The 25,388-nt window shown below is 42.2% G+C and overlaps 1 protein-coding gene across 1 annotated transcript in view; it reads left to right on the forward strand.

The window, feature by feature from the left end:
* Positions 1-24,893, forward strand: part of KCNU1 (potassium calcium-activated channel subfamily U member 1) — a 170,009-nt gene extending 145,116 nt beyond the window's left edge. Inside the window, exons 23-27 of the mRNA XM_033230778.1 lie at positions 7,791-7,865; positions 11,358-11,497; positions 19,748-19,942; positions 21,704-21,822; positions 24,283-24,893. Of these exons, the coding sequence (XP_033086669.1) occupies positions 7,791-7,865; positions 11,358-11,497; positions 19,748-19,942; positions 21,704-21,822; positions 24,283-24,688 (935 nt within the window). The 3' untranslated portion in view covers positions 24,689-24,893. The remainder of the gene's footprint in view (positions 1-7,790; positions 7,866-11,357; positions 11,498-19,747; positions 19,943-21,703; positions 21,823-24,282) is intronic.
* The last annotated feature ends 495 nt before the right edge of the window (positions 24,894-25,388 follow it).

The raw sequence follows: 25,388 nt of genomic DNA on the forward strand, positions 1-25,388 counted from the left end.
AATCTTCGTATAAGGAGTAAGGAAAGGATCCACTTTCAGCTTTATACTTAGGGCTAGCCAATTCTCCCAGCACCATTTATTAAATAGGGAATTCTTTCCCCATTTCTTGTTTCTCTCAGGTTTGTCAAAGATCAGATGGCTGTAGATGTGTGGTATTATTTCTGAGGACTCTGTTCTGTTCCATTGGTCTATATCTTTGTTTTGGTACCAGTACCATGCTGTTTTGGTTACTATAGCCTTGTAGTATAGTTTGAAGTCAGGTAGCGTGACGCCTCCAGCTTTGTCCTTTTGACTTAGGATTGTCTTGGCAATGCGGGCTCTTTTTTGGTTCCATATGAACTTTAAAGCAGTTTTTTCCAATTCTGTGAAGAAACTCATTGTTAGCTTGAAGGGGATGGCATTGAATCTATAAATAACCTTGGGTAGTATGGCCATTTTCACGATATTGATTCTTCCTATCCATGAGCATGGTATGTTCTTCCATTGGTTTGTGTCCTCTTTGATTTCACTGAGCAGTGGTTTGTAGTTCTCCTTGAAGAGGTCCTTTACATCCCTTGTAAGTTGGATTCCTAGGTATTTTATTCTCTTTGAAGCAATTGTGAATGGAAGTTCATTCCTGATTTGGCTCTCTGTTTGTCTGTTACTGGTGCATAAGAATGCTTGTGATTTTTGCACATTAATTTTGTATCCTGAGACTTTGCTGAAGTTGCTTATCAGCTTAAGGAGATTTTGGGCTGAGACAATGGGGTTTTCTAAATATACAATCACGTCATCTGCAAACAGGGACAATTTGACTTCTTCTTTTCCTAACTGAATACCCTTGTTCTTTTTCTTGCCTGATTGCCCTAGCCAGAACTTCCAACACTATGTTGAATAGGAGTGGTGAGAGAGGGCATCCCTGTCTTGTGTCAGTTTTCAAAGGGAATTTTTCCAGTTTTTGCCCATTCAGTATCATATTGCTGTGGGTTGTCATAAATAGCTCTTATCATTTTGAGGTACGTTCCATCAATACCAAATTTATTGAGCGTTTTTAGCATGAAGGGCTGTTGAATTTTCTCAAAAGCCTTTTCTGCATCTATTGAGATAATCATGTGGTTCTTGTCTTTGGTTCTGTTTATATGCTGGATTACGTTTATTGATTTGCGAAGTTGAATCAGCCTTGCATCCCAGGGATGAAGCCCACTTGATAATGGTGGATAAGCTTTTTAATGTGCTGCTGAATCCGGTTTGCCAGTATTTTATTGAGGATTTTTGCATCGATGTTCATCAGGGATATTGGTCTACAATTCTCTTTTTTGTGTTGTCTCTGCCAGGCTTTGGTATCAGGATGATATTGGCCTCATAAACTGAGTTAGGGAGGATTCCCTCTTTTTCTATTGATTGGAATAGTTTAGAAGGAATGGTACCAGCTCCTCCTTGTACCTCTGGTAGAATTCAGCTGTGAATCCATCTGGTCCTGGACTTTTTTTGGTGGGTAGGCTATTAATTGTTGCCTCAATTCAGAGCCTGCTGTTGGTCTATTCAGGGATTCAACTTCTTCCTGGTTTAGTCTTGGGAGAGTGTAAGTGTCCAGGAAATTATCCATTTCTTCTAGATTTTCTAGTTGATTTGTGTAGAGGTGTTTATAGTATTCTAGTATTCTCTGATGGTAGTTTGTATTTCTGTGGGGTCGGTGGTGATATCCCCTTTATCATTTTTTATTGCATCTATTTGATTCCTCTCTCTTTTCTTCTTTATTAGTCTTGCTAGCGGTCTGTCAATTTTGTTGATCTTTTCAGAAAACCAACTCCTGGATTCATTGATTTTTTGGAGGGTTTTTTGTGTCTCTATCTCCTTCAGTTCTGCTCTGATCTTAGTTATTTCTTGCCTTCTGCTAGCTTTTGAATGTGTTTGCTCTTGCCTCTCTAGTTCTTTTAATTGTGATGTTAGAGTGTCAATTTTAGATCTTTCCTGCTTTCTCTTGTGGGCATTTAGTGCTATAAATTTCCCTCTACACACTGCTTTAAATGTGTCCCAGAGATTCTGGTATGTTGTATCTTTGTTCTCATTGGTTTCAAAGAACATCTTTATTTCTGCTTTCATTTTGTTATGTACCCAGTAGTCATTCAGGAGCATGTTGTTCAGTTTCCATGTAGTTGAGCGGTTTTGATTGAGTTTTTTAGTCCTGAGTTCTAGTTTGATTGCACTGTGGTCTGAGAGAGAGTTTGTTATAATTTCTGTTCTCGCCCATTTGCTGAGGAGTGCTTTACTTCCAATTATGTGGTCAATTTTGGAATAAGTGTGATGTGGTGCTGAGAAGAATGTATATTCTGTTGATTTGGGGTGGAGAGTTCTATAGATGTCTATTAGGTCCGCTTGGTGCAGAGATGAGTTCAATTCCTGGATATCCTTGTTAACTTTCTGTCTGTTGATCTGTCTAATGTTGACAGTGGTGTGTGAAGTCTCCCATTATTATTGTATGGGAGTCTAAGTCTCTTTGTAAGTCTCTAAGGACTTGCTTCATGAATCTGGGTGCTCCTGTATTGGGTGCATATATATTTAGGAGAGTTAACTCTTCCTGTTGAATTGATCCCTTTACCATTATGTAATGGCCTTCTTTGTCTCTTTTGATCTTTGATGGTTTAAAGTCTGTTTTATCAGAGACTAGGATTGCAACCCCTGCTTTTTTTTGTTCTCCATTTGCTTGGTAGATCTTCCTCCATCCCTTTATTTTGAGCCTATGTATGTCTCTGCATGTGAGATGGGTCTCCTGAATACAGCAGACTGATGGGTCTTGACTCTTTATCCAGTTTGCCAGTCTGTGTCTTTTAATTGGAGCATTTAGTCCATTTACATTTAAGGTTAATATTGTTATGTGTGAACTTGATCCTGCCATTATGATATTAACTGATTATTTTGCTCGTTAGTTGATGCAGTTTCTTCCTAGCCTCGATGGTCTTTACATTTTGGCATTTTTTGCAATGGCTGGTACCGGTTGTTCCTTTCCATGTTTAGGGCTTCCTTCAGGGTCTCTTGTAAGGCAGGCCTGGTGGTGACAAAATCTCTAAGCCTTTGCTTATCTGTAAAGGATTTTATTTCTCTTTCACTTATGAAACTTAGTTTGGCTGGATATGAAATTCTGGGTTGAAAATTCTCTTTACGAACGTTGAATATTGGCCCCACTCTCTTCTGGCTTGTAGAGTTTCTGCCAGAGGTCTGCTGTTAGTCTGATGGGCTTCCCTTTGTGGGTAACCCGACCTTTCTCTCTGGCTGCCCTTAAGATTTTTCCTTCATTCAACTTTGGTGAATCTGGCAATTATGTGTCTTGGAGTTGCTCTTCTGGAGGAGTATCTTTGTGGCGTTCTCTGTATTTCCTGAATTTGAATGTTGGCCTGCCCTACTAGGTTGGGGAAGTTCTCCTGGATGATATCCTGAAGAGGTTTTCCAACTTGGTTCCATTTTTCCCCTCACTTTCGGCACCCCAATCAGACGTAGATTTGGGCTTTTTACATAATCCCATACTTCTTGCAGGCTTTGTTCATTTCTTTTTCTTCTTTTTTTCTTTTGGTTTCTCTTCTCGCTTCATTTCATTCATTTGATCCTCAATCGCTGATACTCTTTCTTCCAGTTGATAGAGTCGGTTACTGAAGCTTGTGCATTTGTCACGTATTTCTCGTGTCATGGTTTTCATCTCTGTCATTTCGTTTATGACCTTCTCTGCATTAATTAGTCTAGCTGTCAATTCTTCCACTCTTTTTCAAGATTTTTAGTTTCTTTGCTCTGGGTACGTAATTCCTCCTTTAGCTCTGAGAAGTTTGATGGACTGAAGCCTTCTTCTCTCATCTTGTCAAAGTCATTCTCTGACCAGCTTTGATCCGTTGCTGGCAATGGGCTGTGCTCCTTTGCCGGGGGAGATGCGCTCTTATTTTTTGAATTTCCAGCTTTTCTGCCCTGCTTTTTCCCCATCTTTGTGGTTTTATCTGTCTCTGGTCTTTGATGATGGTGACATACTGATGGGGTTTTGGTATAGGTGTCCTTCCCGTTTGATAGTTTTCCTTCTGACCGTCAGGACCCTCAGCTATAGGTCTGTTGGAGATTGCTTGAGGTCCACTCCAGACTTGTTCGCCTGGGTATCAGCAGCAGAGGGTGCAGAGATAGAATATTGCTGAACAGCGAGTGTACCTGTCTGATTCTTACTTTGGAAGCTTCCTCTCAGGGGTGTACTCCACCCTGTGAGGTGTGGGGTGTCAGACTGCCCCTAGTTGGGGATGTCTCCCAGTTAGGCTACTCAGGGGTCAGGGACCCACTTGAGCAGGCAGTCTGTCCATTCTCAGATCTCAACCTCCGTGTTGGGAGATCCACTGCTCTCTTCAAAGCTGTCAGACAGTCGTTCGCGTCTGCACAGGCCTCTGCTGCTTCCCCTGTTGTTTTTTAGCTGTGCCCTGTCCCCAGAGGTGGAGTCTACAGAGACAGGCAGGTTTCCTTGAGCTGCTGTGAGCTCCACCCAGTTGGAGCTTCCCAGCGGCTTTGTTTACCTACTTAAGCCTCAGCAATGGCAGGCGCCCCTCCCCCAGCCTCGCTGCTGCCTTGCCGTTAGATCGCCTCAGACTGCTGTTTTAGCAATGAGGGAGGCTCAGTGGGCGTGGGACCCTCCCGGCCAGGTGTGGGATATATTCTCCTGGTGTGCCCATTTGCTTAAAGCACAGTTATTGGGGTGGGAGTTACCCGATTTTCCAGGTGTTGTGTGTCTCAGTTCCACTGGCTAGGAAAAGGGATTCCCTTCCCCCTTGCGCTTCAGGTGAGGCGATGCCTCGCCCTGCTTCAGCTCTCGCTGGTCAGGCTGCAGCAGCTGACCAGCACCGATTGTCCGGCACTCCCTAGTGAAATGACCCCAGTACCTCAGTTGAAAATGCAGAAATCACTGGTCTTCTGTGTCGCTCACGCTGGGAGTTGGAGACTGGAGCTGTTCCTATTCGGCCATCTTGCTCCGCCCCACCTTAAAATATTTATAAAGGAAGAAAGGGAACGAGGAAGAAAAGAGGAGAAAGGAAGAAGAGGAAATAAGGAAGGAAAAAAGGAAGGAGGAAAAGAAAAAAGGAAAAAGAAAAGAATGAAGGAAAGGAAGAAGGGCAAAAGAAAGGAAAGGAGAAGGGGGAAAGTGAAGAAAGAAAAAAGAACAGGAGGAGAGGAAAGGAAGGAAGGAAGGAGGGATGGAGGGAGGGATGGAAGGAAGGAAGGAAGGAAAGGTGAGAGGGAAGGGAAGGAAAGAGAAGGGAAGGGAAAGGAAAGAGGGAATAAATGGAAAGAAGGAAGGAAGGAAGGAAGGAAAGGGAGAGGGAACAGAAAGGAAAGGAAGAAAAGGAAGGAAGGGAGGGAGGGAGGGAATGAGGAAGGAGAGAAAGAAAGGAAGGATATAAGGAAAGGAACGAAATTAGAAAGGAAAAAAGGGAAGGAAAGGAGGGAAAGGAAGAGAAGAGAAGGGAGAAAAAAAGAGAAAGAGGGTGCATGAAACAGATAAGGCATCTTAATCTGAGAATAAAATAGAACTTTAATTCCCTCAAATCTTCCTGCATTATAGAAATCTCAGACGTATTTTTAAGGAAAAATAATTTCAGGTATTTAGATCCCATCAAGAGTAAGAATTATCAGTGAATTAGGATCTCTAATCAGCCATGTAAACCTTCCTCTTTAATAGCTGTGTGAATCCAGTTAGCCCTCTGCGCTTCCATTTCCTCACCAAAAACTGAACAATTTTGTGAAATTCTGGAGGTCACTGATGGTTCTAGACATAAACCAAATGTCTTGGGTTCTTCATGAGGAGCTTCAGTTTTTAATCCTACATGCATTACTCAGAAATTTACTAGAAATCAGAAATATATTCAGCTCTACTCTGCATTAACAAGAAGTGGTTCTTTTCCATCTCAGTAGCAAGATGGGAAAGGTGTGAAATATTGTAGTACGTAGCATTTCCTCTGGAAACAAACCTCTCTTTGGATTTCCCCTTTTCCTGGTCTCCACCTCAGTGGCTCCATTCCTTGTCATCTTCCCATTGTCTGTTTCTCAGGGGGTCTAAGCGCAGAGCTCACCTCCATTCATTCCACTTCTTACCCCTACCAATTACCCCACTCAGGGAACAAAGGACCTTCCAAAGATTTCGCTCTCTTCTTAGCAGCAAGGAATCTTAATTACAAGTAGATCTTGAAGGTTTACAATATTTTTTTCCTCTTACATTCTCAGAAAACTTTAAGAAAGTAACCAACAGTTGTAAGCACAACTTACAATGCCATTATAGTGTTTTTCTTTCTTTTTCTTTTTTTTTTAATGGCACCGTATTTTCCCATTTTCCCCACCAAGCTTTTTTTTTTTTTTTTTTTTTTTTTTGAGATAGGTTCTCAGTCTGTCGCCCAGGTTGGAGTGCAGTAGCACGATAATGGCTTACTGTAAGCTCTGAACTCCTGGGCTCAAGCAACCCTCTCACCCCAGCCTCCTACGTAGCTGGGATTTCAGCTGTGCACGACTACACCCAGCTGATTTTTTTTTTTTTAATTTTTTTAGAAAACAGGTCTCTCTATGTTGCTCAGGATTGTCCTGAACTCCTAGACTCAAGTGATCCTCACGTGTCAGCCTCCCAAAGGGTTGAGATTATAGACGTGAGGCACTGCACCCAACCTTCTATTCCGTTTCTTTCCTCTTACATTTTTACTGTAAGTTGGAGACTAAACCTCTGATGTCATACTTCTTTTTGAAACTCACCATGTGATAAAGCTCTTTCAGGCCAGTGCTGTGCATCCCTGTTTTGGGGTCGAAGCTCACAGAGGTTACTGCAGTGCCTTATCTCCGAAGACAGGAGGGAACCGTGTCTACAACCTGAGCACAGAGGTCAAGGGTTCTGAGTGACATCCCAGCCCAGTCTTTAAGAAACCCCACAGCCTTCCATATGGAGACAGGCAGGCAGCCAGTTCTGCAGAGACAAAAGCAGTGCCTCAGCCCAGGGAGGAGCTCAAAGAAGCAGAGAATGCCTGGAGTCAACAGCCACTCATAATGTGTCCTAAAGCACTCATGGGGACAGCACCACCCATATATTTGCAGTTTCCTTAAAATACTACAGGCAAATTGATGTGGTTTGAGCTACTGCCTGACTGAATTGTTACCTAGCACAGCCACTCAGTGGAGAGTAAGCATATCTTAATTGTGACATCAATAAGCAACTACTGGGAGAACTTTGCCTTTTTTGTATGTCATTTGAAGTGCCATTTAGAAAGAACAGACATAGCCAGGCATGATGGCTCATACCTGTAATCCCAGCACTTCAGGAAGCCAGGAAAGGAGGATTAGTTGAGGCTGGGAGTTTGAGACCAGCCTGGGCAGCATAGCAAGACCCTATCTCTCCAAAGATAAAAATAAATTAGCTGGGTATGGTGGCATGTGCCAGAAGTCCTAGCTCCTCAGGAGGCTGGGCAGCAGGATCACTTGAGTTCAGGATTTGGCACCTACAGTGAACTCTGATGGCACCACTGTACTTCAGTCTTGGTGATGGAGCAAGACCCTATTTCAAAAAATGCAAAAAAAGAGAAAAGAAAGACCCCCCCCACACACACATACACACACACTCTCCTCCCCACATTTATCAAAAGGAGATTCTGAGGAGACCCACATAATAATTTTTTGTCTAAACATAGTAAAGGATTTGGGATTTGCACATGAAAGTAACTTTGCTAAGATAAAGCACCAAGTTACATGATATTCTTCTACATTTTTGACGTTTCGTAAGGCATTGTGCTTGCATTTATCACCTCTTTTCTTCTTTGCAGAGGAGACTGCAAGTTACACAAATGGACATGATGAGAAACTAAACTGCCGAAAAGTCCCTATCCTTATAGAACTGAGTAAGTGGTGTTTCGAGGGCAAAATTCAATGGAGAAATTTTTGTGATATATAACTGATGTTCCAAGGATCTTTTTAGAATGCACAAAGGACTCAGGAACCAGAATGGGGCTCAGAGCTTTAAGTGCTTGCCCGGATGTTACATTTGGGCTTTGATTCAACTGGGGACGTCAGTATATCTGGTGTCAAGGTTCAGAAATGACATCTGCCTTTTCCACTCTTCTAATTACCAGGAGAGGGAGGGGGAGCAGCAACTGGCTTAGTCTTATTCAGAGGGAGGGCCGTGGATTTGAAGACTGCTAGAAAGAATCTCCCCGTACTGACTAGTCAAACCCATCACAGGACTTTAGGTCAGATGCCTTCCTTTCCAGCAGTGACACCAGCACTGGGCCAGTGTAATGCAGGAGAGGCATGTGGGGTACAGACTTAGAGAAGGTGCTCACCCTTGGTGTACCCAAATTTTGTGTCCCCTGTATTTCCCCCCGTCACCTTAATCCCAGCCCTGAGTGATACTTTCCTAAATAGGCAAAAAAAAAAAAAAAAACTCTTGAAGAATTAACAGAATATGCTGTTATCTGTCACCAGCACCTGTACAAAATTTCCCTAGGCACAAGGAGCTCTGGGAACAGAAGACAAGGGAGGGAAGGCAGGGAAGGGTGACCAAGTGCATTTGGTAAGGTGCATTGCTGGGGCACCAGGGGATGCATTGGGATTTGCTACTGAGTAGAGTTGAAGGGAAAAGGAGAAAATCCCAGGCAAGAGGAGAACGGTGCCATTAGTGCAGATTGAACCAATTCAGAGATGATCACTAAAAGCTGCTCCTAGCTGTGATTTGACCTGATTTTACTAACCAGAAAAATGCATAATTGGCATTTTATGAGCAAGATTACCAAAACCAGTGGGATTTATCCCAAATTAGATGAACATCTAGAGCTCTTAGTCCTGCAAAGTGGGGGAACTTAGAGAGGAATCAGTAGGTGTCACCGCCACGTGAGCTGGGAGTGACAGTGTAGAAGGTGAGAGGTGAGTCACTGCCTCATTGCTACCTAGCTTTCCTGGCCGTTTTATGGAGCAGAGGCTGTTGCAGTTCAGCTCTGAAGATCCTAGACCCCTGGATCCTAGTACCTGCCTGCCTATTTAGAACCACCTTGAAGCTGTCTGCTGCAGTTTTTAATTATATTTTACTTTTTTCCTCCCCTTTGAACCATCTCTAACTGTTGAGCTGTATACAGTTGGTTCTTTGTATCTGTGAGGCATTGGTTCCATAACTCACTCACTCTCCACTCCTCCCCTTGCCCTACTTCCTGCAGACACCAAAATCCATGATGCTCAAATCCTTTATATAAAATGGTATAGTACCGTCAACCCTCTGTATCTATGGGTTTCCATCTGCAGTTAATTGAATCCTTGAATGCAAAACCTGTGAAAATGGAGGACCAACTGTATACATCAAATGCATTAATTCAAAGAAGAGTGTAAGTTAGAGTTGTTGGGAAGAAATCAGTCAGTTTCTCACTGACCCAGAGATGCATCTGGTCACTCTCCGGGGACTTACAGGCTTTGTTTCTGGCACCAAGTAGCCCTTATCAAGTTAACCTAACAACCCACCTGCCAGCTTGTCCAGGTTCTTGTTGTCTAGCTGACTGGAAATGGTCATGTTGACATGGGAGCTGCAGGTCTGATGTTCTGTACCACTTTGTTACAGAATGGATGGGCATCTGAAGGAAATGGCCAGGAAAGCTGAGGCCGCTAGTTTAGGATGATACAGCAGGATTTGGACAAAGACTCGTGGGATATTTGTGTGTGTGTGCATGCGTGCACCTGTGAGTGTGCGTGTGTGTGTGTGTGTGTGGAGGGTTCACAATGCAAGAAGAGGAACGTAGAAGTGCACAGGAGATGTGGGTTGATATTAGTCATACCTTGCTCATTTTTTATAAAAATAATGCTGTTCTCAGAAGAAAATGATTCATTAATATCACTTCATTCATTAATGTCACTTCCCCCAAACATACTGAGAAATAATTTAAGGCATTAGGGGATAATCCAGACATAGTAAGCAATGGATTCCGAGTTGTGTGTCCAGCATATTTGTTTGGATTGGTCATTTCAAGAACTGTAATGTCAAGAACTGTGGAGAATCTAAGGCTATCCTATATGCAAACCAACAGGTGCACCTACCCCAGTCTCATGGATGCTGGCAGAAGATATAAGATTCCTGGATCAGAGAACAAAACAAAACCAATCAGTTTATTACTCAGAGTAATAACAGCAGCCAGAGTATCCTCATTTTTGTGTTGGTTGCCCAAGCCCTGCTTTCCACTGGGTGACATAAAGAGTAACACCTGTACCCACAGTGGATTGCTCTTTAGGATAGGAACCTGAGCTCAGGAAACCAGAGTCTTTTATAACAGGCAGTAAGCATGCCTTCCCTTAGCTCCTGTGGGAGACATCATCTCTGTCTTCCAATGCTGTTCTTGAGACAAACATTCTTGAAGCAAGAGTCTAAAACAAACTTTGGGAGGCTGAGGTGAGTGGATCATTTGAAGTCAAGAGTTTGAGACCAGCCTAGCTAACATGGTGAAACCCTGTCTCTACTAAAAATACAAAAATTAGCTGGACATCGTGGTACATGCCTGTAATTCCAGCTACTTGGGAGGCTAAGGCATGATAATTGCTTGAACCTGGGAGGCAGAGGTTGCAGTGATTGTGCCATTGGGCAGCCTGGGTGATGAAATGAGACTTACTCAAAAAAAATTTTTTTAAAAAGAGTCTAGGAACAAAGGCAGTGTGGTACGTGCCTCTCCTCTCACGTACCACAATGACGCCTGTATTCACCTCAGAGGCTGCCTACAGGGGTCTGAGTTGGAGCCTGGGGCCACTACAGACATGCTGATAGATAATTTGGCTACTGCTATACTGGCCTCAGTTAGGATGATTCCCTAAGCCCTTGCCACACAGAGTGCCATCCATGAATCAGCAACCTCAGCAGCATCTGGGAGCTGGCTGGGCATGTAGACTTTCAGCCCTCACCCTAGATCCAGTGAATCAGAATCTGCATTGCAACCAGATCTCCAAGTGATTCATATGTTCATTAAATTTTGAGAGGCACTGGGCTTAAGTGACGGGTGACCATGTGTTCCTATGATACCAGGGCAATTTTTGAGCATGCTCCCTTTTGCTCCCCCAAAATATCCTGGTTTGAAAGATGAATTATACGAGGATGACAATCAGAACACTTCTTGAGAAACAGCCTGTGCTCCAACAATGTCCCCTTGATGGTGAATGTACCCAACTGAACTATGTCTTTTGTGGGAAGGAAGATATTTGGAAAGGAAAGAAAAAAAATGTACTGAAATAAGGGTAGATCTGACAGAGACCCCAAAGAAGACATCAGATCTTTTGATCAAGTGATTGCCCCTTGGCCTGCATGGATGGCAGTTCTTATATTCTTAACTTGATCTGATTATCTTTCCTTTTTGCCTCTTGCCTTGCAGAAAATCCTTCCAACATTCACTTTATTGAACAGCTTGGTGGACTGGAAGGGTCCCTCCAAGAAACAAATCTGCATCTCAGCACTGCCTTTTCTACAGGCACTGTTTTTTCTGGCAGCTTCTTGGATTCTCTCCTGGCCACGGTAAGAAAAGTTAAGCCACGGAGCCAACAAAACCAAGCCCTCTGCAGAGAAGTGAGCAGGTGGCATAGAGCTGAGTAGATGATAACACCTCTCAGTTCTAAGTTCTCTTTGATTTTCAAAAACAAGCTTGTTCCCATACATTAATTTATCTTTTCTGATAACTACTTGGTGTGGGAAGCAACATTTTCACATTTTCAAGATTAAAAACATGAGGCCCTTGGAGCCAGAACCCCTGATGCCAGGAAAAGTGAGTGCAGGCCTCTCAGCTTCGAAGGCATCACTGCAGACCAGGCCCCCTGGGATCAGAGCTCAGGAGATACTACTTTCCCTTCTCTCTAAAATCCTCCCAACAGCTCATGTGGAAATTGGCCATAAAGGGATCCAGAGTTTCAAGGAAGAAGCTCTGGCCTTTGCTGGTGAGTTTTATTCAAAGCTAAGTCAAATCTCCCTCCATGTTCCTCCTCTCATGGGGCGCATTGTTGACTACATGGTTGTTCTTTAGTTTTCAGCACCTCTTTAGCCACCTGGCAAATTTTTTCCCCCGGATGGAATTAATTCATCCTACAAATGCACTCTGTGCAGGGCACTGTTGGGGGGGTGGTGCTGGGGAATCTGCAGCTTGAGAATGACAAAAGCCTCACCCACATGGGGCCTGCTGAGTGGAGGGTATTTGGCATATGCATCATAAATAAGTAACACAGAGGGATGCCAGTTACACGGGCTAAGGAGATGTGAGATAGGAAATGTGGAATTTGGGGAAGGAATTGCAAGATTCAATAACATGCTGAGAAGGTGGCAGGTGAGCCCAGCTCTAGGGGAGAGAAGAGAACACAGCATTCAGAAGCAGTGAGGTGGGAGCTGTTAGAAATAGATAATCGGTGCCGTGAAGAAAAGTCAACACGGAGACAAAAGGTCTCTCAGCAAGGCAGTCTTTACTTTCTGCAGAAAGGGTCCTCAGTGGCAGATGAACAATGGTGAGAGCACACTTGAACAAAGGAAAAGCAGACATATTTATCCCTTACGCATTTGGGTCATCCTTACTGCTGTGTCCTGCATTCATTGGCCAGAACTATCATCATAGTCTTAAACTGATACCCAATTTGCTAATAACCTAAAACTTTCCTAAATAGGTAAGTGCAAGGAAGAACGAAGAAGGAGAGGAAGTTGCTTACGACAGGTTTAAGGAAGCAATAGCATTTCCACATAAGGAAGGTACAGAAACTATGAGCTAAGACTTGCCTGGGTCTGTCCTGAGTAAGCCAAAACAACTAACTGGAGGAAAATGTAAGAACTAATAGTTGATAGGAGGATTTAGAGTAAGGAGCTATTATTCCTAGTGTCTATTATTTTATTTTTAAACCAAGATGAGCTTTGAAGAGGAACTTTTCTACTTTCTACAGAGTACACCTCAGGGTGTTAAAGGAGTTTCAGATTGACTGAGACTCATAAGATCGGTGTGTAGCCATTGGTGAATGACTTGCAAGAACTCTTCCAAAGGAAAGCCACATAACCCACTGCCTCCCACACTCCTCCTACTCGGGATTTTCAAGGGAAGAGCTGCAGAATGGCTGGATATCAATATGCAGATGATTATATGCAGAAGAATCTGAGCACAGTTGATGAACTTGCTGTCTTCTGGAGGTCCACATGAAGAGGCATCACGCCTGAATTTCAGGAAAGCCTCAAGGCACAGTTTGCAAGTTTAAGGGAACATGGCTGGGCGTATCCATCCCCTTCCTGACATCAGTGCCATTTGGCATGAGATTGTGTTGCCCTGGACTCTGCCTGTGTAAGCCATGGTAGGGGTCTCATACACCCCATCAAGCTCTTATAGAGAGAATACCACTTAAATGGCAGTTTAACATTAAATAAATTAGTAGAGTGCAAGGCTCCTAAAGAGTTAAGCAGCTCAGCCTTCACTGAGCCAGGGAGGTACTGGAGGAAGTCAAGTCAGGTTACTTTTCTGAGAAGGTGGCTCTGTCAGAGAAAGTGTTATATCACTGTCTGTCACTGATACGTCAATTAACTCGCCTGGAATTAATGACTGGAGTGTCAGGCAGGAGGTGACTTTCGATGAACTTGACCTGTCTGCAGATACATTTCAGATGGGTTTCAGGTCCCAGTTCTCTTCAGAGATCCTTAGATGTCAGGCAGCTTCATGCCTTAAATTAAAATTGAGACTTAATTAAACACCACCAGCTCACGCAGACAGAAACAGAGCCACAGATTCTATTTAGAGCTGATCGGAAGGGCAGGATGGACAGGGAAGGGCTGGAAGAGTAGGGACAACAACAAATGAACACACAAGCACAAGCCAGTATGAGGAATACAGATTTGGTCACGAGCCTGATTCCTCCCACCACTCAGCACCTGATCGTGACATTGGCATTGGGTGGTCTAAAGAGTGCAGCTTCTTCCCAGGCTGCCTTCAGATATTGGGTCAATGGGCTTCACTTGGTGGAAGAGGAAGATTCTTGCTGGAAAACAAAATGTGCCACATAGAGAATAAAGGCCACACAGTGTGACCTGAAACTGCAGTCATCACATGAGGTCACAACACACAGTGGATCAACAGCTTTGCCTTCAGAACTCTTGGTAAGTACTTATTTTAGGACTGGCATTTGTTCAACTGAATTTGGGCAGGGGTGGCAATGGAGCATTAGGGAAGAAGGTGTCTTCTATGTCAAGGGTGCCAACTGAATCTTGAACCTCTAAATCTCTACCTAGCAGTTTTCTGCCCCAGCTCTTGAATCTTTAATGATGTACGCCACAGCCAAATGAACACACTGTAACATTATTTAATGATGAGCTGAACTAGGCCATTGAAAATAATTGTGAATGCTGATTATTTTTGTTTTCCTTCTCTTGTTTCCCTTCTCTCTGCACCTGATTCTACTGGTTCTATGTGCCCTTATCAGTGTGGGGGTGGCTTCCCATCACCAAAGAAAGACCCAAGGATCAAGACTGAGCCTCCAATCTCATTGTCTCCTTTATTCCGGGGACCATTTGATCTTGGGTGGACTCTGGATCTTACCACCTGGTCACATGGAAATACCCTCGGAGAGGAAGAGAACATTTATCACCTTCCAGTAACAACATCTGGAGTCACTACAGTGGCTCCTGAATACATTCTCAAATACTTCATTTATTCTCTGTATGTGCTGGAGCATCTCCTGGCGGAGGGTTGATAGGAAGGCAATGACCTCGATCTCCCCATTAACTTAGAAAGGCAGTTGTGGGTCCTGGAGCTATGACCTCCACAGACCCCCAAGGCAGACATTGCTGATGACCACAGTTCTCCTCCCCCAGATCATACCTTTTTCTATATAGGTCTCTAGGCAATTTATTTTGATGAGTTTTCTTGTTGAGATAATATCAAGAACAATAGCTATTGATCTTAAGAAGAGTAACATCTTTCAAGCACTTACCCAGAGCCAAGGAGTTCACTAAATGCATTACCTCCATTACCTGGTTTAATTCTCCTGTCAAATATGGAAGCTTAGCTGAGTAAATAATCTGCCAAAGGCTGCATCATTTACAAGTAACGAGTTGGTTTTCAGATCCAAGTGTATGTGATCCCAGAGTCATTCCTTGCTGCCACAATCAACTGCCCCTCCAGAGATCTATTTCTGTAATGATCAGTGTCCTTGCAACACAGGGATTTTCAAGTTTAGGTTAGAGGGCTCCTTCCCTGACAATGCTCTGTTCAGAAAGAAGGAGATGTGCCCACCCTGCCTTGCCCACCCTCACCTCTCCCTTCCATCAGAGCAACTCCACTTTCATCTGTGGTATATTAGAGGTGCCTGCATAAGATTCATTGCACAAGAGACGTCTGTTGTTAAGAAGATTTTGGAACTCATTCCCTTGAAGTTAGGATGCAGGACCAACAGAGAGGCATAACATAACAGAATCCTATTCTCTTCTATTCTGAGACAGTTTTCCAATTTCCAGCCAGAAGTCTGGTGTGGGAGGCAGGAGTCAGTCATTTTGCCCCATTTTGCATGTCCCTTTTATCCATAATATCCCTCCACAAAGACTGTATTCTGGGTTTGACACTTCCAACCTGCAGCCCAGCTTAATGCACCAAGAGATCTCTGTCCCATTGCAACATAGAGGTTACAGAGGTTACAATTAGACTCTCAACGTTGGTTTCCGTGATACCCATACTACACGGAAGGTCAAGGCTAAGAGCAGATGCATTCAGGACAGGCTCCCTGAATGTATCTGCTAATGCTTCAGCAGTTTATGAAACAAGATGAGAACACCAGCCATTACGTCAGTCCCGGTGAACTGTATTTTCAACCGGATATTAAGGGCCCTCTTCCTTCCCATGTGTACTCAGACACCTCCATAGTGCTATTCCACCTTTCTCTCTCCACTGCCCCTAATAAACACCAAGAATAAATGTGCGAATCCCAAGAAGGCCACAAAGCCCACAGTCATGTGCTGTGAACTTGTCACTGCTTAGAAATACTAAGGTTTTGTTTAAATTTTCATGCAATTTAAAAAATTCTGTCCCTTGATAGACCTGTGCTAGTTTTTTTAATGTAAAATGTTGGATTTTTCTCTGCAACCTTCTGATACAGTTGACATTAGAATGACTTCAAGTACCCCTGGTATACTACCCTAAACTCCTGACTAGCTGAAGAAATATGCCTATAGGATGTAATTCAGATTTGCTTTTAATCCTCTATCAGTTCAATGCTATAAAAATTCAAATATGGTGAGGCAGCCAGGCCCATATGTGGGACTCCTATCTGGTTCTACAATCAAACACTTTTCAAAACTAGATGTGAACTTGGGGAGCACTTTCCTTTACTTGTAAGGAAATTGAAGCCCACACAAATTATATGACATTCTTAAGGTCACTTGGCTTGTTAGTTGCAATTTTCCTACCTTATAATCTCACTCTTAGATTAGAAGTTATTTCCTGAAGAATGTTTGATCTTAAGGTCTTTGAGAATTCTCAGAATGAAAAGCAGCATTTGGCTAGGATGTTAGCATCTACACCATTAGGTAATATTCTAGGTTATGACAGGGGCCACAGCATTCATGGTAGCTAAAAGTTACAACATTATGGGCATCAACATTTTCTAACATTGAAAGTCCAGGTTCCAGTAAACAAGACGATATTAGAAACATTGGCCAAATTTGAAGGTCTGAGATATTTCAAGTGCCCTTGAACTTGCGGATTTTCTTGTGAAAGACAAGAGGGATGGAGAGAGAACAAGAGGGGGAGTGAGAACTAGAGGGAGGGAGGGAGGGAGGGAAGGAGGGAAGGAGGGAAGGAGAAAGGGAGGGAAGGAGGAAGGGAGAGAGGAAAGAAGGAAGGAAGGGAGGGAGGCAGGGAGGAAGGAAGGGAGGGAAGGGGGAGAAGGGAAGGGAAGATAGAAAGAGATATTGAGGAAGGTCTGTGCCAGAAACCCCAAATAATAAGAATAGGAGATGAGCTCACAGAATATGGGTGACATGTAAATCCCATTGTTTTTCTCAGTATAGAATTATAATCCTTTTGGTGTCAGAGCTGAAGAAATGATATATTCAAAAGCTAAGCCTCTCTCAGTTAAATATGTAAAGCACATGTTTCCCTAGAGTTATTGACACCAGGATAACCCTAGAATTTACACCTTTTCTTTAATCAGTGGAGAATTATTCTAACGCATTATGTTTGATCACTCTACACTATGGCCACATGTTCTTAAACGGATTGTGGTTCAACCTGAATTTATGTCCTCCACTACTCTCCCGCCCCCCCGGATGTCGGGGACTTTATTCCATAAGCACCCTCCCAGGTGGTAGTGGGATGTAGCAAAGAAGAAACATAAGGAAGAAGACATCACTCAGGAAATTCCTTTAGTCTGGGGACTAGGGCGAAGTCATCTTTTAACCTAAAAAATACTGTAAAAGTTATTTTTATTATCTTCTAATTCATATAGATTATATTATTCCTTAAGTCAACTTGTCCCAATCACGTCTACACTTTACCAGCAATATTTATTTGTTAAAAGTTACCTATCCATTGAAGTCAATATTTTTACAGCTTTCAAACACATGCCTTGTTCAGTGCACTACTGAGGATATGAGTGTTATATAGACATAGCCTATCTTCTGAAGGAGCACATCATCTTCAGGAATTATTGCTCAGTCTGATCTGAGGACAACCAGTGTCAGAACCACTCAGGGTGCTCTTTAAATTCTGATTCCCACTCCTGTCCATATATTCTGATCCAGGAGATCTGGGATCCCAGAAATCTACACTCATTAATGTCACTTCAGATGATCCAGATACACAAGAAGCAATGATAAATAAAACAGAATTTAGCAATGTGTGCATTATATTTTACTTAATCCTGCAAGCAATGCTAGAAGGTAAGTATTGCCATGTCAGCTTTAGAGATTATAAAACTGTTGCTGAAAAAACAATCAGCCAGACACAGTAGCGCATGCTTGCAATCCCAGCACTTTGGGAGGCCAAGACAGGTGGATCACTTGAGGTCAGGAGTTTGAGACCAGCATGACCAACATGGCAAAATCATGTTTCTACTAAAAATACAAAAAAAAAAAAAAATTAGCTAGGTATAGTGGCGCATGCCTGTAATCCCAGCTACTTGGGAGGCTGAGGCAGGAGAATTGCTCCAACCCAGGTGGCAGAGGTTGCAGTGAGCCAAGATCGCGCCACTGCACTCTAGCCTAGACAACAGAGTGAGACCTTGTCTCAAACAAACAAACAGAAAACAAAAACAAACAAACAAAACACATGAATTGCCCAAAGGCACCCAGCTGGAATACGGCAGTCCAAGATTCAAACTCAAGTGTGTTTCATACAAGCAACTAACTGTAAAAAACTGTAAAATATAGAAGAATGAAATTAAGTAAAACCCAGTGCCCAGGGAATCCCAAAGAAAGAGAAATTTCATTCTGCTTAGAAGACCCAGAAAAGAGTCATGAAGCTGATGAACCAGAGGTTCAAAAGCAAAGGCATGAAGCGGTAAAAGAACGGCTTAAGTACCTGTAGATAGACTAGCGTGCCCCAGAGGGAACATGTCATGGAGGAAATAAGCCTGGGAAAAAGGACTGCATGAGATCCTGAAGGTTTTGAAGGCCACGGTGGAGACAGAGGGCCTGGTGGCCTGGTTTTATGTCAGGATACTAAAAGGTTGAGGAGGTGGAGGTCATGATCTGATTTGTGTTTCTGGGAATTGCTGTGGAAGCATTGTAAACAGTGGGATGCAGATGAGAAGAAAAATCAAGGCAGAACAAGAAGTAAAGAGGTTCCTATGATAATCCAGGTTTCAGAAGATGGATCCCTGATTTTGAAAGTAGAGAAAATAAATGGTAAATGAATAACAATTGAAGTTATTCCTGGTATTTATTATAAAAACAAAATGATTGCATTTAGATAATATATATAAATAGAAATTCTCATTTTTAATAAAGCAAAAGTCTAATTTAGATAAAATGAAGGATGAAAAATAAAGCCTAGTGGGTAATATATTCCAATGACTTTTCCATGTATGCTAATGCCTGATCCATACTGAATGTGGTAGCAATCCTGGAGAAAGAGACTTTATTAAAATGGCTGGGATTATTCAGACTCAAGCTCATTTCAAAATAAGTTTACCACGTCTTCCTCTGGTTTCATTTGGATGCCAAAGATTCTGAAACCCTATCCACTTAATTATTAAACACCTATAATTTCTAAAGTATAATGAGAGCTATGGGAAATCCAAATACTAATAAGACCTATGTTGATATGTGTCCTTAAGTAGGTCACAAACGAAAGGATTAAAAGTAAATTCACATCCAGAAGGCTCAAGTATAGATGACAATAATATCATTAGTTCCCCACTGGAAAATCTACAGAATGTCTCAGTAAATATATGTATTTTTAAATATACATTGATGATGATTAGGGTATCTCTGGCCTGACATGTATACCTCCTCTGGTCATTTTGGGAAGAGGGGAATCCCTGGTGTCAGTATCATTATCCAATTTCTTCTTCATCTGCAGTGTAATCTCCAAGGAACAGGAACTGGGTCAGTATTGTTTTCTCTGCACTTGGCCTAACCTAGCACAATACCCAAACTGCCATCCTTCAGCTGCATTAGATAATGATAATGAGAAACACTGTTCTACACCATCAGATCCATGTTAAACAGCAATGCCCGCTAAATCTCCAAGCCTATACCCCTCGACAGTTCACATATTGGCTCTTCTGACTTTGTATGTGGCTTGTCCTTGTTTTCCAGGCCTTCTACAATTATCATGTCCTGGAATTGCTTCAGATGCTGGTGACAGGAGGAGTAAGTTCTCAGCTGGAACAACATTTAGATAAGGATAAAGTCTATGGTGTGGCAGATAGCTGCACGACGCTCTTGTCTGGAAGAAACCGGTGTAAATTGGGGCTTCTGTCCTTACACCAAACCATTTTATCAGACGTTAACGTGAGTCTACTCTTCTCAGAATTCTGTTTTTCACTTCCTTTCCTCTCTGAGCTTCTGAAAATGGTCCAGAATATTTGGGTTCATAGATGTCCCACAGCATAGAAATGATAACAATAAAAATAACAAAAAAAGAATACAAGTTTATATTATTCATAGAGTATTTTACAAATCACAGTGTGTTCATATGTTATATTTATTTTTTATAATAATTATGAGATAGATAAAGCAGTTGTTATTATCCCCATCTTCTAGATAAATAACCCGAATCTACAGGGAGCATCAGAGAGGCCTGGCAACTTTGTACCTTGACAAGGGTATTCATAATAATTATAACAGCTAATGTTTATTGAGTATTTTCTCTGTGCTTGTCTTTTTTAGTATTTTTTCCACTTAATCTGTCCATGGATTTATATGGTAGGCATTATTATTAATTCTGTTTAACAGATCAAGAAACTGGAGCTCAGAGAAGCAAGGACTTGCCAGAGACCACATTGTCAATCAGTGTCAGAGCAGGGACCCAGCTACAGCAGTTTGACCCCAGGCCTGCCTACTTTCCCCATACTTAAAATGCTAAAGAAATCTGATAAGGTCAGCTGAAATCAGGCAGAAGACTTCTGTATGTGGGTCTAAGAATCTGGCTGCACTATCCAGTGGAAAATGCTTGCATTTTCTTAGCCAAGGGAGCTGGTAAACAGTAGATTACAGCAAGGGAGAAGATAATAATTCTGGAAAATTCCAACAGGGCATCCAGGCATTTGGGAATCACAGTAGGGTCTAGCCAAGAAATGAGAAATCTACGTGGTGCCTTCTGGTTTGGTTTTAATTGGCATTGTATTCAGTTGTCCAGTGTTAACTGCTAGGGGCAGGCTTTTCCAAGGAAACATCTTTTGTTGATTCAGAGGACATTAGCAAAACCCCTGGGTAGAACACTATACCTGGTGCATGTCGATGTGTGCTGCCAAAAGGGGCAAGACCCATGTTCTGTGCATTAGCATTTCAGGTGTGAACCACATTCCAGAAGTTCCCTCGATGTAGTCTGGTCCTTTACATTTCCTTAGTCCTGGGTTGCTCACCTACAGGTGGACTTGTAAGTGTATATAAGCCCAGGAAACTATTGCTAGCAACTTCCTGTTGGCATCAAAGAGGATGGTAGACTTGTCCCCACTCCTCTCCCTCCTCTCTCCATTTATGCTATGTCCTCCCTTTGTTCTTTATCCTGAGGAATTACAGAACTGGATGGATGGATCTCTTTTGACCTTGCTGAGCCCGTTTACTGCTGCAGGGGCTTGAAATTGTTGTCTATTCATAATGATCTTGTTGGGTATAGCCTGAGAATAAGGTCCAGATGAGTATTTGGGACTGTGATCTGTTTTACAGTAGGATAAGATGACTCTCAAGAGGTCATTTAACATCCCAACTCATATATCTCAAAAGCTCCATTTTCCAATCCGTGGCTCATTGTTAATTCATAGTGGTTACCAGAATGGCAATGGTAATAAGGACAAGCACAACAGCATGTCACACCACACCCACCAGAAGCTCTTGAAAGAGCCAGAATGATCAAAACAATCGCTGGGATTAGAGTTTCAAAACTAATCATTCTCTTAATTACCTATCCACCTGGCAGTGCTGCCACAAAGATATTGGGAAACGACTTTCCAAGCTTCTACTACCAGGTAAAGCAAATGACACTCCAGTGAGTGCTTATAATTGCTTGATCAAAGTGCCCAGCAGACATATTTTTGTCTCTTCTCTCCCTAGCCAAGAAACACCTTTGGACAACTGTTCTGTGGCTCATTAGATCTATTTGGAATCCTGTGTGTTGGCTTATACCGAATAATTGATGAAGAGGAGCTCAACCCAGAAAACAAAAGGGAAGTGTGCTAGATTAGAAAGCACCATCCGCCCATTCAAGCATAAGAACCAAAGCTACTTTATTCAATGTGAAAGAGAATTCCAGAGCTCAGGATCCATAGTTGCAAGGAAGGGTGCATGGGAAATAAAGAACTATGTAAGAATAAGGAGGAATGGGTATAAACAAGAGGGACCTGAATAATTAGGGTCCAATTAATATTGGCCATGTAAGAAGAATGGAGTCTCTGTCCCCTAGTGAAAATTGAAATATGGAGCTAGATTTTAAATCAGCTCATTTCAATTTTGTAACTTACTTCTCATCCATGTCTGTACAACTTTCTAAAGCTGAACGCCACTATCCACATTTGAAAGATGTACTTGTTTTCTGCTGGACTCATTGGGTAAATATTGATTGAGATCTACTTTGCTAGCCATGGTGCTTTTTACATATAAATCATGGGGGTGATATGTTCGACTTTCAATTTAAAGAAAGACCACTCTGACAGCCCCGAGGAAGATAGAAATGTATGTGGAGGGGAAAGGGAAAGGAGAGGTTACAGTCTAGAGACAACACAATCGTGTATGCCCAGACTAAGATCTTCACAGTGGGAATGGACAGGATTCAGTAGGGAAGTAGAAACTGAAAGTAATAGAGTGGAAATAGATCGATGGAACCTATTCCAGGAGAAAGGAGAAGGAAGCCAAATTACTCAAAATGGAGCGGTCTTGAATAGAAAATAACAGCAATGATTTTTTTGGCCCGCAGAAGAAAAGGAGGAAAAGAAGAGATGCCAAGGCAGATCTAGCTCTAGGTGAGGGCTGTGTTTATGGGAATTTTTATTTTGCACTAGGATTTCTCAGTGCATAGTCATTGCTGAGAGAAAGATAGAAGAAATATTATCAGGAGTTGAGAAAGGAGCCAATGTTTAGATTAACTGCTGAGAGGAGTGGAAGAGGAGGCTTATTGTGGATTTGTGAAGAAATCCTAGTGAAAAGAAGAAAGACTGGAAATCTCAATGCATTGAATAGTGGATGTACTCAGAGTTAAGGGAGTGAGAGAAAGTATGATGAGAAGTTGTAGTCAGCAGTGATTTATTGAAATGTAACATTTTAGAAGTGGAACGATGTTTGGAATTAAAACAGCTAGGACATGGCCAGGAAAGTGGTTTGGAGGTAAAGATCATTGCATACTGGAAGTCATAGCAATGTGTCTGGATGCTGGAGTTGTAAACCACATAGACACTGCAGGCATATGAAAAGATAGCTGCACTAAAGTTTGAAAGGAAGAGCATGTCAAGTGCTAAATGACAAAATAAGCGTGGAGGTCTACAGATGACTCTGATGGATGGGGAAGGAAGGTGCCATGGCTTTATAGCACCCACCACCAAGACAATGGGGGAGGACTGATGTTCTGGAAATAGCTCTCTCTCTCCCTCTCTGCCTGAACTCCACCCCTCCCCCAAACACCTCTGTACAGCCCTTGCAACACGATAACTGGGAAAATATACAGCTTATATTAATACTTGACCTCAGGGAGAAAATTGATATTTTTGTTTTAAACAGAATATGTGATCTTGTTCAGAATATTTTTTTAAGAATAGAATTGAGGTTACAGAGGACTCAGTGGGAAAGATAAAAGTGGGTAGGTCATTCAGTGAAGGAAGTTCAGTGGTACCTTGAGATCTATGCTAGGAAAGAGGTGATCATTTGAGGCACTAGTGAGGCAATGCGGGATGAAAGTCATACAAGGCTACCCTGCCTCAATGTTCCCACATAAGCACTGTTGCACTCATTATTTCAACTCACATTTTTGGGCATTTGATGTGTACCTGATGCTGTGTTAAGGCTTCTGGGTATTCTTTAGGGTTCATTGACGTTCGCTATTTGCTTGCCAGTCAGGTTTCAAATGAAACTGTTTTTTCTAATGCTTTTCTCCATTGGCCAGGCTACATTCTGTGTGAAAGTTGGTGGCATAAGCATTAGGTTAGAGTAGGTCTAAGTCAGGATGAAAATACCTGAAATATATGTCATCTTTCTGTTGATAAAGCTTGGCTACGAGGTCAATATTGTGCCAGCTGAATTCATGCGTATAGTGTCTTTTAAAAGCAAATAGACCTGTTTTTAAGGCCATTAGACGTCAATCAGTCCAAACCACAGTCTTCCCCCTCTTCCCACTGGAACAAATGATGAGTGCAGCAAGGCCCAGAGAAGGAGGACACCATGCCCAGAGTCAGAAGTGGTTGGATTCAGAGGCAGGGATGAAAGCCAGCCCCCTCATTCCTACTCTAGAACCTCTCCTCTTGCACTGTGCTACAGGAGTAAGTACTAAATAGATATTTACTGTTAATCAGAAACCCATGAAGCAAAGCAAACCAAAAACGTTTCCTCTTTGGGCCCAGCCAAATGACCTCTTTATTTGGGTCACTGCCTGTCACCACACTGGCCAGCTGCAGAGGCTCAGCATTTATCTTTGACTTGTCTTACAGGTTTGTGATCACCCGGCCAGCCAATGAGTTCAAGCTGCTGCCCTCAGATCTTGTGTTTTGTGCCATACCCTTCAGCACTGCTTGTTATAAAAGGAATGAAGAGTTCTCATCGCAAAAGTCATATGAAATTATAAATGAAGCATCACGGACAACAGAGACACATTCAGACACAAATTTTCCTCCCACCATTTATTCAGTTGATGAGACATGGTATTCACCAGTCTATCCTTACCAGTCAAGAACTAACTCCCTCTCTTTTCCTAAGCAAACAGCATGGAATCAGAGTAGAACAAACAGTTCTATAACATCCCAGAAACCTTTAGGTGACGATGCAAAAGAAAATAGAAAGAAAACCTTAGACGAGAGTTCTGATGAGGACCCCGTTGCATATTCAGAGCCACTATAGACCTGCCCATATTCTTCACGTGCTCTTAACTTGCTGCTTACAAATCATCTCCTGAGATGCTAACTTTGAACAAAGAAAATAAAAATGGAAGCATGTCATTTTTCTGCCCATTGCTTAGTGGCTCATGAAGGCCACACTGTTTTAGATGAGACAAAAGTCTAATCCCACTGGATCTTGTGTGATAAATAAAGAAATATATGATCAATACTTGTGTAAAGAAAGTTCATTGCTCCGTTTCCCTTGAGTAGAAAATATGTTAATTTGCGCTGCATTAAAGAAGTCCTCCAGTACTTGCTGGATTCTCCAGATGAGGAAATACAGGTAATCAAGATAAAAATGAGAATTACTCAGACGTAGGAAAGAAGTAAAGACCCTTCAATCAAGAATCGTACATTTTATTTTATCCCAGAACAGGCAAACAGTAAACTAGTATATATTTCCCTCTTTCCCTCCCCATCATATTTTTTGTTATTCCATTGTATTTTTTTAAGATTTTTAAAATATTAATTTTTTATTTATTTTTATTATTATTATTATACTTTAAGTTCTAGGGTACATGTGCATAACGTGCAGGTTTGTTACATATGTATACTTGTGCCATGTTGGTGTGCTGCACCCATCAACTCGTCAGCACCCATCAACTCGTCATTTACATCAGGTATAACTCCCAATGCAATCCCTCCCCCCTCCCCCCTCCCCA

Source organism: Trachypithecus francoisi, unplaced genomic scaffold (assembly GCF_009764315.1).
Source record: "Trachypithecus francoisi isolate TF-2019V2 unplaced genomic scaffold, Tfra_2.0 Contig01440, whole genome shotgun sequence".
Taxonomy (NCBI): Eukaryota; Metazoa; Chordata; class Mammalia; order Primates; family Cercopithecidae; genus Trachypithecus; species Trachypithecus francoisi.